The following is a 13,190-nucleotide window of genomic DNA, read 5'->3' as shown; positions in this document are numbered from 1 at the left end:
AAATATTGAAAATAGGTAGCATTTTCTAGATAGAGGGGACAAATTGATTTTGTTTATTTAATGCAAACAGCAAGAAGAAAAGATGCCTACAAAAGAGACACCTGAACTGCAAATTGCTTCTGAGTCTCAGAAAATACCAGGAATGACTGTGTCCAATTCTGTTTGTCCAGTAAACTCTTGTGCCAGGTAGGACCACATTGATGGAAAGGATGCTGCTTATGGGAAAGCATTTACAACCAACCTCTGACTCTCTAGTCACTTGAAGTCTCTTTGACTTCCGTAATATAAAGACATGATTTTGCAAGTCTCTGTCACAACATAAACTTTGATGCTGATGAGGGAGGAGAGGATAATGACTTTATTCTATTAAAAACTAACACATCTTATAGAAGCAATCAAATGTAAATAATAGTTTAAAAGGAAAAACTACCCATTTCTGCCACCAAGAGATGACTACTATTAACATTGTTTTTGTTTTGTTTTATAAAAATGAAAGTTTAGCCCTGGCACATGTGACTCAGTTGGATGAGTGTCATGCCATGAACCAAAAGGTCAGGTTGATTCCAGATCAGGGCACATGCCTGGGTGTTGTGGGCTCTATCCCCAGGAGAGGGCGTGCAGGAAGCAGCCGATGATGTTTCTCTCTCCCTCTCCTTTTATTTCTCTTTAAAATCAATATAAACATTTTTTTAAAAAACACATGAGAGCCCTAGCCAGTTTTGTTCAGTGGATAGAGCGTCAGCCTACAGACCAAAGGATCCCGGGTTTGATTCCGGTCAAGGGCACATACCTTGGTTGCAGGCTCCTCCCCAGCACGGGCCCTCTGATGGGGACATGTGAAGGAGGCAACCAATCAATGTGTTTCTCTCACATCGATGTTTCTCTCTATCTTTCTCTCTCTCTTCCACTCTCTCCTAAAAGATCAATGGGAAAATAGCCTCGGGTGAGGATTAACAACAACAAAAAGACAAACACATGAGAGTTTACCATTTTGTAATCTGCTTACGCTGTTAATGTAACAACATATATTATCAAACATCTATAATAATAAAAGCATAATATGCTAATTAGACCAGACGTCTTTCTGGATGACCTTCCAGATGAAGCTGGGGCTGCAAAGGAAGCCTGGGTGCCAGAGAGAAGCTGGTGCCGGCAGCCGAGGGAAGGAAGGCCTACTCTTGCACGAATTTCGTGCATCAGGCCTCTAGTCTACATATAAAAGCCTAAGCGACCAGCCAACTGGCCGGTAGCTATGATGCACACTGACCACCAGGGGGCAGTTGCTCAATGCAGGAGCTGCCGAGCAACAGCAACTTTGCAGAGTGCCCTCGCACACTCCAGGACCCCTCAGGGGATGTTGGACTGCCGGTTTCGGCCCAATCCCCGCAGGCCAGGCCAAGGGACCCCACTCCACAGATGCCCTTCGAGCCCTGGCGCCACCCTAGTGTGGCCGTCTGGGGAGGGACTGCGGGAGGTTGGCTCCAGGGTGTGTCCAGCCTGCCTCGCCCAGTCCCACCCTGCTGGCCACCTTCTAATTAATTTCAATGTGCACAAATCCGTGCACCAGGCCTCTATTATTTCTATAATGGCTATAATGACTGAAGGTTCCATCTTTTTAAAGAATTTTGATTGAGAGTACTAGAATATTTTCTTTATCCAGGAGTGAAGAAGATTAATAAAAAAGCCGCCTAGACTTTCTGTTAATCTTCACCCACGCATATTTTTTCCTTTTTTTTTTTTTTGAGAGAGAGAGAGAGGATGGGAAGGAGTGGGGAAGAGAATGAAACATCAGTGTGAGAGAGACACATCAATTGGTTGCCTCCTGCACAAGCCTCAACTAGGGGCTGGAGATTGACCTGCAACCCAAGTGTGTGCCCTTGATCGGAAATCAAACCCGAGTCCCTTTAGTGCGTAGGCCAAAGCTCTAACCACTATGCAACCCAGCCAGAGTAAACCTACTAAACTTAAAAATTCTTTCTGTGGGTAGTTAGCACATCTTTTAAAACAATTTTCTTTATAGGGAAACTTCACTTGCAGAAAACATTTGGCAAGAACAACCTCATTCTAAAGGTGAGTTGCATTTGACAATGTCATAAAGAGCTTGCTGATAACCCATACTTTATGTAACAAGTGATAGTTATTTTTTTTGATAGATATTTTTCTTAATTACAATAAAAAAGAGTTGAAAGAAGGCAGAGAGGGGAACTAAGGTTATTATTATATCTCTGAATCATGGAATTTATAAACATATGATTTGAGATAAGAGACATTAAAAAAAGTGTTTTGAAATATTTGGTTTAATGTAAATATAAAGTTATACTAACTACCAAATAATCTTCCACTTTAGCTAGTGTACATTAAATCCCTCACGGGGATTTAGTATCCAGCAGCCAAGACTGGAAAGTGATCTTTGGAACAAAGAAAAAAAGCTTAGCCCTGGCCGGTTTGGCTCAGTGGATAGAGCATCAGCCTTCGGACTCAAGGGTCCCAGGTTTGATTCCAGTCAAGGGCATGTACCTTGGTTGCAGGCACATCCCCGGTAGGGGGTGTGCAGGAGGCAGCTGATTGATGTTTCTCTCTCATCAATGTTTCTGGCGGCTCTCTATCCTTCTCCCTTCCTCTCAGTAAAAAATCAATAAAATATATATATTTTTAAAAAGCTTAAAACTAAGACTATATTATATTCCAATTTGTTATCTTTTCCACTTATAAACATGTTAAAATGGTAAGAACATGAATATCCACCATAAGTAGTTACTTAAAAAAAAAAATTAAATCAAATCTGATTAAAGCTCTAATTCTAATAAACCTCCCACCAAATTATCCTATATAATAAAAGCCTAATATGTAAATCAACTGACTGGCAGAACGACTGGTCGCTATAACGCGCACTGACCACCAGGGGGCAGATGCTCAATGCAGGAGCTGCTCCTGGTGGTCAGTGCGCTCCTCTGGCTTTTGGCTGAGCAGCGCTCACCTGGCAAGTGCAGCAGTGGTGGTGGGAGCCTCTCCCACCACCTCCACTGCAGGCGGGTGGTAACGAGAGAGGGGTCCCAGACTGCAAGAGACCTGGACTGTGAGAGGATGTCGGACTGCTGGGGATCGGGCCTAAGCCAGCAGGTGGACATCCCCCAAGGGGTACCGGACTATAAGAGGGTACAGGCCGGGCTGAGGAACACCCCACCTCTTCTCCCCCCCAGTGCACGAATCTCATGCACTGGGCCTCTAGTAGGAAATAAAAGCAGGGAGGAACAGGTTAAACAACACAAAAGGATATAATTGGCAAAAAATTTCAGCATTATGGAGCAAACAACCCAGTTTCTTCAACAATTTATTTTTTAAAAATTCTGCCCTAACCGGTTTGGCTCAGTGGATAGAGCATTGGCCTGCGGACTGAAGGGTCCCTGGTTCAATTCCAGTCAAGGGAATGTACCTTGGTTGCGGACACATCCCCAGTAGGAGGTATGCAGGAGGCAGCTGATCAATGATTCGCATCGATGTTTCTAACTTACTATCCCTCTCCCTTCCTCTCTGTAAAAAAATCAATAAAATATATTTTTTTAAAAATTCTATGGAATAAAAGTGACTTGAGAGACATTTTATTTTATTTTACTATTTATTTAATTTTTAGAGAGGAAGGGAGAGGGATAGAGAGATAGAAACATCGATAGGAGAGAAACTTCAATCGGCTGCCTCCTACACACCCACCACTGGGGATCAAGCCCTCAACCCAGGCATGTGCCCTGACCAGGAATTGAACAGGGGACCTCTTAGTTTATGGGTCAATGCTTAACCATTGAGCTACACTGGGTGGGCTAAGAGACATTTTAACTAGTCACAATACATAAATCTTACTCTGCATTCCCAGTTCAGACTTTCTCAAAAATTTTGGTAAAATGTGAAACTTCTGATTGGATAGTTGATATTCAGAAATTGTTAATTCTATAGTTATGACTCATGCTTTGAGATTATGCTTTTTAAAAAAGAGCCTCATAGAAATACATACTGAAATTTGTATAGATGAAATGATATGATGTCTTGGATTTGCATCAAAATAATCTGGAGTTGGGTTGAGTTTGGGGAGTGTGGTAGTGGTAGGGAATAAAGATAAACAAGATCATCCATGTTTAGATAATTATTAAACTAGAGGCCCAGTGCACGAATTTTTGCACAGGTGGGGTCTGGCTGGCCCGGCCCCAGTCAGGGCACACTGGGGCTGGGCCTGTCGAGAGGAGGAGATGGCGGGGCCGATCAGGGCTGGACGGAGGGGCAGTGGGCTATTGGCTATCGGGCTTCTCCCCCGATTGGGGTTGGGGAGCCAATTGGGGGCGTGGCCAGGCATTTGTTGCGTTAATTTGCATACTCACCCCTGATTGGCTGGTGGGTGTCGCGAAGGTACAGTCAATTAGCATGTTACTCTTTTATTAGGTAGATGACGCTTTGGTTGAACGGCCAACCAGATGACTGGACACTTAGCATATTAGGCTTTTATTATATAGGATACTTTTGAGAACAGTAACTGGGAAGAATGGGAAAGAGCAGGTTTGAGCAGAGGAATAAGTAAAGCTTCAATGCTGGCCAGGAATCAGCCTCAGCGAACCACATAGAGAGCTCTTGGGTCAATGGGGAAAAAAGGATACATATGTACCTGATTCGGCTGGTTCCTGGCCACAGTGGGCGACATAGCGACCTGTTGTTAAGGTAGTATGGTGTTACGGCCATTGGCTTTATATATATAGATGATATTTACTTTTATGTGTTTGAAATTATCCTATATAATAAAAGAGAAACATGTAAATTGACCGTACCTCTGCGACGCCCACCAATCAGGAGTGAGTATGCAAATTAACATGACAAAGATGGCGGGTTAATTTGCATACACAGGCACCAGGCGGAGAGCAGAGCGGGAGAGCCGGCAGCTTGGGATGTGGCTCCCTCGGTCGCTCCCCCCCAAGCTGCCGGGAGGAGAGCAGAGTGGGAGAGCCAGTGGCTTGGGGGGCGTGGCTCCCTCAGTCTTTCTCCCCAAGCCTCTGGGCGGAGAGAGCAGGAGAGCCGGCAGAGGCTTGGGGAGCTGGTGGCTTAGAGGACTTGGCAGAGCGGGAGGCCGTGGGACGAAGACAGAGCAGGAAGGGAAAATCAAGAGCGCGGGGAGCACCAGGAATTCTGGGAATAGTAGTTCTGGTGGCAGCCCAGAACCGGAAGAGGAAGCCCAGAACGCGTGGAGCACCAGAAATACTGAGAATTCTGGTGGCAGATGGATCTCCTAGACACTAGAGCAAACTGAGCCTGGAGCAAGTTACTGTTGTGGTGGGGGATGGAGGGAAAGCAAAGGTGGGAGACATAAGTAAAATCAGAGGTTCTAGGAAAAATTAAAGGGAAGATATCCTAAAATTTCCAGGAAATCTCCACCAATGAAGCAAAGAAAAGAAAGAATGCCTCTATTATTCTGTGAGCAACAAACCAAACTGTGTTGGGGTCTCAGACAATTCACTCATATGATTACAAAGACAGACAGAAACTCCCAGATTGGAGAGGGTGCAGGTCGGGCTGAGGGACCCACCCCCCATGCACGAATCTTCGTGCACCAGGCCCCTAGTTCATTATAAAAAACAAACAGTTGCCTTTCTCCTTTCAAACAGTACAAAATATTAATTGATCTAGTTGCCTTGAAGAATAGAGCGTTTACTCTAAAGAGAATAAATCTAGTCTCTTTTTCTATAGGTCCCAGTGTACCTTTCTCCATTTTTGATGAGTTTCTTCTTTCAGAAAAAAAGAATATCAGGTTTGAGTATTTTTGTTTCATTTTGACACTTTAAAGTTTTCTATTTTTATAAATGAGAGTTTACTGTTATCTCTGTCAACAGAAAAATATTGTTAAATGGAATGTGTCTTTTTATAGTCCTCCTACAGATCCTCCACGGGTTTTAGTCCAACGAAAACCCCTTGCAGTTCTCAAAACTTCAGACAGCATCAATTCAAATGAAGATGTGTCTCCAGATGTTTGTGTAAGAAGTATTCCTAAGTTAATATAAATGGACTAGTGGATTGTTTCATTCAATTCTCAAAAAAAAAGTTCAGGATTCAAGTGAAAATTACTGACTTGAAGAAAGCACTGGCCAGTTTTATTCCCTCTCTCTCTGTAGAAATCAATTTTAAAAAACACATGGAAAGATGCTTTTTAACATTATTAGTCATCAGAGAATCAAAACCACAGTGAGATACTACTTCATAAGCACTAGGATGGCTATAATAAAAAAAAGACAGACAATAACAAGTGTTGGTGAGGATATTGAGAAATTAGAACCTTTATACATTGCTGGTAGGAATGTAAAATGGTATAGCCACTTAGTACAACAGTTTCTCAAAATGTTAAACATAGAGAGACCACATAATCAGAAATTCTCTCCTAGGCTTATATCCAAGAGAATTAAAAACATATGTTAACACAAAAAAACTTGTTCATGATTATTCATGATAGCCAAAAAGTGGGAACCCAATGTCCATCAACTGAGGCATGGATAAATAAAATGTTGTATATCCACACAGTGGACTATTATTCAGGCATAAAAAAGAAAGAGGAACTGGTACATCTTATAACATGGTTGAACCTTGAAAACACTTTGTTAAGTGAGTGAAGCTAAACACAAAAGACCACATAGTATATGATTCCATTTATATGAAATGTCCAGAATAGGCAAATCCATAAAAAGAGAAATTAGCCCAGCTGGCATGGCTCAGTGGTTGAACATTCACCTATGAACCAGGAGAGCATGGTTTGATTCCCAGTCAGGGCATATGCCGGGGTTGCTGGCTTGATCCCCAGTGTGGGGCATGCAGGAGGCCACCCATCAGTGATTCTCTTTCATCATCTATGTTTCTATCTCTCCCTCTCCCTTCCTCTCTAAAATCAATAATAAAAATATATATTTTCTTAAACAAAACAGAAAGTAGATTGGGAATTTCCAGGGAATAAGAGGTTAGAGGAGTTAGAGAGTGACTGCTAATGGGTATGGGTTTTTTTTGGGGGGGGGGAGGGACGGTGAAAATGTTCTGGAGTTAAATAGTGGTGATGATTGTACAACCTTGTGAATATGCTAAAAACCACTGAAATGTGCACTTTAAAAGGGTGATTTTTTTGGTATGTGAATTATATCTCACTTTTTTAAAGTGTGTGGGGGGGGGGGGCCGAAACCGGTTTGGCTCAGTGGATAGAGCGTCGGCCTGCGGACTCAAGGGTCCCAGGTTCGATTCCGGTCAAGGGCATGTACCTTGGTTGCGGGCACATCCCCAGTAGGGGGTGTGCAAGAGGCAGCTGATTGATGTTTTCTCTCTCATCGATGTTTCTAACTCTCTATCCCTCTCTCTTCCTCTCTGTAAAAAATCAATAAAATATATTTTAAAAATAAATAAATAAATAAATAAATAAATAAATAAATAAAGTGGGGGGGTAGTATTATGTTAAAAGCCTTAAGCACTTCTTTAAAAGTAACAGAGCAAAGAATATTTGTTCTTTTTATATAAAATGCTTTATGTGGCAATAGAAGAGTTATGTGACCAACCATTTGACTTTAGTAATGTTCTGTTTTAACCACTATGGATAGTGACATGACTAGTTTATAAAAATTCAAGTCTAAGTAAATAACTTTTATCATTGACATTTCATTGAAGTTTTAAGGAAGAAAATCATTCCTGTCTTCAAACCAACATCTGGAAACTTGTCTAGAGGTGGAAGAAAATGGAATATGTTTAATCTGAAAATTTGACAGAAGATAATGATTTAAAGCAGTGTATTCTCCATATCCTAGGGAATTAATCACTTGGGGAAACTTTTTAAACATGTTTTTCCCCATTTACTTCTTTATTGAGGTATATTTTACATCCAGTAGACTGTACACATTAATTGTACAGCTAGATGAGTTTTTACATGTGTGAATAACTTTGCAATTTCCACCTAGATCAAGATGTAGACAATATCTAGCAACAGAAGAGACTAGGGAGCCATTTATGTCTACAGGTGCTCAGGCCCCATTCTAGCCATACTGAATTGGAATCTCTAGGGATGAAGTCCAAGCATGTATTTTTTAAAACTAATTTATTTTTAATTTATTGGGCTGGCCAGTTAATAAAATAAGCACATATTTTTGTTTGTTTTAAATACTCTCCCAGATAATTCTAATAGTTTACTGACTGCTATGAAAAGGTAACGATGTAGAATAGTAATAATTATATACTGTGTTCCTGAGAATACCACCAGAGAACATAATGAATGGATAGGCTGGATTTGGAGGTAGTAGTTCTAGGTTCAGCTGTTTAGAAATGGGCTGAATTATTAAAGGAGTCTATCTTAACCCTTTGTACTCGCTTTTGTCATCAAGCTGCTACCGATGCTAACCGTGTCGAGTCACACTCGACATCCGAGTGCAAAAGGTTAATCTATTGGGGTTTTATTTATTTATTTTTAAATATATTTTTATTGATTTCAGAGAGGAAGGGAGAGAGAGATAGAAACATCAATGATGAGAGAGAATCATAGATCGGCTGCTTCCTGCAGGTCCCACACTGGGGATTGAGCCCACAACCCGGGCGTGTGCCCTTGACTGGAATAGAACCCGAGACCCTTCAGTTCACAGGCTGACTCTCTATCTGCTGAGCCAAACCAGCTAGAGCTAGTGTTTTGGTTTTAAACCTTTTACTTAAATTTTGTTAATAGATACCTATCAGAATTTCCTCCCTAAAAATAATATGTCTAAAGGGCTATACTAGGTGTACTAGTTTATAATGCGGATTTTTTTCAATAGATGGAGTTACACATATGTTGATATATATGCGATTTGATATGTATGCTATTTTGTTATATTGACAGCAAGCTTCAAAACTTCATATGTCAAATTTGCTAAAGATGTTAACATCATAGATATTTTACGCTTAAAAATGTCCAATTTCCTGCCAAAAAAAGAGCATTTGCGGGAAGTTTTAATTCATTACTCTATTTTGAATAAAAGTGCTGCTGAAAGTTGTCGTATACTTTGGGAAGCTTATGTTGAACATGCTCCATCTCAAGATACTTGTGAACGCTGGTTTAAACGCTTTAAAAGTGATGATTTCTATGTGAAAGACAGCATCCAGGTCAACTGCAAAAGTTTGAAGACCAACAATTAACAAGCATTATTGGATGAAGATGTGTGTCAAACTCAAAAACAACTTGCAGAAAGATTAAACATTGCTCAGCAAACAATTTCCGATAGTTTACAAGCAATGGGAAAGACTTGAAAAGAAGGAAAATGTGTGCCACGTCAACTGAATGAAAGACAAATGGAAAACTGAAAAGTCATCAGTAAAATGTTGCTTCAACAGCACCAAAGAAAGTCTTTTTTGCATTGAATTGTGACTGGCGATGAAAAGTGGATTTATTTTGAGAATCCCAAACGCACAAAATCATGGGTTAATCTAGGTCAACCATCAACATCGACTGCAAGGCCAAATTGCTTTGGAAAGAAGACAATGCTCTGTGTTTGGTAGGATCAGGAAGGTGTGGTGTATTATGAGCTTCTAAAACCAGGTGAAACAGTTAATACTGATCGCTACCGACAACAAATAATCAATTTGAACGCTTTGATCATAAAATGACCAGAATGGGCCAGGAGACATGGCAGAGTAATTTTGCTTCATGATAACACACCATCACACACTTCAAAACCAGTTAAAGACACCTTAAAAGATCTTGCCTGGGAAGTATTAACCCACCCAACATATTCACCAGACCTTGCTCCTTCAGATTACCACTTGTTCTGATCGATGGCACACACACTTTTTGAGCAGCACTTTAAAACATACGAAGAAGTGGAAAATTGGGTCTCTGAATGGTTTTCCTCACAACAAGAAAAGTTCTATTGGGACGATATCCACAAATTACCTGAAAGATGGGGGAAATGTGTAGCTAGTGATAGACATTACTTTGATTACAGCACTTTTGATGTTTCTCTTGAAATTATCATGTTTTCTTTGATTACAAAATCCGCCATTATTAACTGGTACACCTAGTAAGTCATATTTGCATAAAATGTATTCTTAGACTATAGATACCTATTTTACTTTAGTTTTATAATTTTTAGCCACATTTGTTGTTGTTTTTTTAAATATTTTTATTGATTTCAGAGAGGGAGAGAGAGATAGAAACATCAATAAAGAGAGAGAATCATTGATTGACTGCCTCCTACACGCTCCCAACTAGGGATTGAGCCTGGGCATGTGCCCTGATCTGGAATCAACATGACCTTTGGAGCATGGGATGACACTCTTCCAACTGAACCACACATGCCAAGGCTAAACTCTCATTTTTATAAAATAAAACAAAAGCAGAACAAACACAAACAGGGGGCTGTATCAGTGTTGAAGTAGTCATTTCTTGGTGGCAGAAATGGGTAGTTTTGCCTTTTAAACAGTTATTTATATTTGATTGCTTCTATAAGAAACATGTTCGTTAGTTTTTTTTTTTTAATATATTTTATTGATTTTTTTACAGAGAGGAAGAGAGAGGGATAGAGAGTTAGAAACATCGATGAGAGAGAAACATCCATCAGCTGCCTCTTGCACACCCCCCACTGGGGATGTGCCCGCAACCAAGGTACATGCCCTTGACCGGAATCGAACCTGGGACCCTTGAGTCCGCAGGCCGACGCTCTATCCACTGAGCCAAACCGGTTTCGGCTCGTTAGTTTTTAATAGAAAAAAGTCATTACCCTGTCCTCCCTCATCAGCATCAAAGTTTATGTTGTGACAGAGACTTGCAAAATCATGTCTTGATACTACAAAAGCCCGCAGGCCGATGCTCTGTCCACTGAGCCAAACTGGCTAGGGCTATTGATTCTTTTAGATGTACCTCTCATCTCTACTTACAAATGTTATCAGAAATTTAAAGTATATGTCAAATTGATCATCTAGAAAATTAATATCTAGCATCCACAGTGGTTAAATGAAACAGGCACTTTTGTATACTGCAGTTAAATGTGTAAAGTAGTACAATCTCTTTGAGGGCAGCTATACCATATATATAAAGACCCTTAGTGTTCATAACCTTTTGTTTGATCTGATAATTCTACTTTTAGGAATTATTCCTAAAATATTAAGATATTCCTGAAGACTTAAATGTATAAGGATATTTAAAATAGTTGTATAATAGTAAAAAACAGGGAATAATCTAAAAAAAATTGGTTGACTTCTGATAGACCCACAGTGTGATCATATTGTGTTTGTTTGTTTTTAACTGAACATTTATGTACTCTTAATTGTTCCACAACATTATTTAGGTATTTCATGAGTTCAGAATCAGTAATTACAAGCAAGGTGAGCCCATATTTCTGCACTCTAGTAAAAGTTTTAGAAGAATATATGCCACACTGATATACAATGCTATGGTTTTTTTTAAATCACCACCCAAGGACACTTTTTCCACTGATTTCTGGGAAGAGTGGTCATATTGTTTTTAAAGGATTTTTAATAGCACAGAAAATATGCTAAAAATATAATGAGTAAGAATAATATATACAGCCCTGGCTGGTGTGACTTAGTTGGTTGAACATTATCCCATGCACCAAAGGTCACTGGTTCAATTCCTGGTCAGGGCACATATCCAGGTTGTGCGTTCAGACCCAGTTGGGGTGCATACGGGAGGCATCTGATTGATGTTTCTTTCTCACATTGATGTTTCTCTCTCTTTGCTCTCATTTTCTCGCTCTAAAAAAAAAAAAAAAAAAATCAATAAAAACATTTTTTAAGCATAATATATACAGTTGAACCTTAAACAACATGGGTTTGAACTGTCCAGGTCCACTGCTACATGGAATTTTTTTCAATATACAGTTGGTCCTCCATATGCCCATGTTTTGCATTCACAGATTAACCAACCAAACAGTATTTTTCATCCGTGGTTGGGAATCTATGAATGGGGAAGGCCAAATATATGCCTTATTCTATGCCATTTTACATAAGGGATTTTAGCATCTGGCAGAGGGAGGGGGTCACCTGAAGCCAATTCCCCATGACACCAAAGGATGACTTCTAAGTTAAGTTTTGGGGGACTCAAAGTTATCCAAGGGTTTTCTACTGTGCAGGGGGAGAGGGTCTCCTCCCTTAACCCCACGTTGTTCAAGGGGCACCTGTACTAGCATATATTTCACTTGTTTTAAAATACTTTTTTTTTTTTTTTTTTTGCCCTGGCCGGGTAGCTTAGTTGGTTAGAGCATCGTCCCAATATGCCAAGGTTGTGGATCCCTGGTCAGGGCACATATAAGAAACAACCAATGAATGCATAAATGATAAATAAATGGAATAATCGATCTCTCTCAAATCAAAAAATAAAATACACTTTTTAAATGCATAGAATATGCTTGTTCATGTATCCCACCAGATATAGATATAGATGACAGCAGCGATTGTTTCTGGGGAGTGATAATTGAAGTGATGGGGAAGGTAAGGGTCAAGTGCAGGAGGGAGAATTTTTCACTATATGTCCTTTTAAATCCTTTGAACTATTTGACTTTATTTTTTAATATATTGTATATATTTTTAGAGAGAGAGGAAGCGAGAGAAAGAATGAGTGAGAAACACGGATGTGAGAGAGACACATCAATCGGTTACTTTCCATATGCACACCAACTGGGGACTGAACCCGCAACCTGGGCGTGTGCCCTGACTGGGAATCAAACCAGCGACCTTTTGGTGCCCAAGACAACACACTGGCCAGGGCAAATTAGTTGACTTTTTAAAACCATATGTATGTATTACTTTTAAAGACAAAGACATTTTAAATATATTTTTTTATACTTTATATTTTGTTTTCCATATTTTCTACCATAATGGTGAGTTGTTTTTAATAAAAATTAACTATTTGGCATAGAAGATTACTTAAAAACTAGTAGTATAGCAGATTACAGAACATTCTCTAGGCCAAAATAAGGAGAAAAATAGTTTTAGCCCTTTAGTTCTTAGGTGAAATTGGGAAAAAAACTATTGCCCAGTATTTTTCCTTTGTGTGGAGATTCCTCATAGTGTATTTTTGATGAAATGTAGTTTGCTGTTTTCATGATACAAAACTTTTTTCTTCAAATGTTATGATGTGCTTTTTAAATTATCTTTTCTTAGAGATTCTGATATACTACTTCTGTACCCTGTGTTGAAAATCACATAGCTAC

General features: G+C 39.7%; 1 protein-coding gene across 1 annotated transcript in view; it reads left to right on the top strand.

Moving 5' to 3' along the window:
- BUB1B (BUB1 mitotic checkpoint serine/threonine kinase B) overlaps positions 1-13,190 on the top strand; it is a 72,978-nt gene that overhangs the window by 47,550 nt on the left and 12,238 nt on the right. The window contains exons 10-13 of the mRNA XM_008142993.3: positions 71-186; positions 2,021-2,070; positions 5,722-5,782; positions 5,900-6,005. Of these exons, the coding sequence (XP_008141215.2) occupies positions 71-186; positions 2,021-2,070; positions 5,722-5,782; positions 5,900-6,005 (333 nt within the window). The remainder of the gene's footprint in view (positions 1-70; positions 187-2,020; positions 2,071-5,721; positions 5,783-5,899; positions 6,006-13,190) is intronic.

This window comes from Eptesicus fuscus, chromosome 5 (genome assembly GCF_027574615.1).
Source record: "Eptesicus fuscus isolate TK198812 chromosome 5, DD_ASM_mEF_20220401, whole genome shotgun sequence".
NCBI lineage: Eukaryota > Metazoa > Chordata > Mammalia > Chiroptera > Vespertilionidae > Eptesicus > Eptesicus fuscus.
The sequence above is the reverse complement of the archived record's forward strand: the minus strand, read 5'-3'. Positions and strand labels throughout refer to the sequence as shown.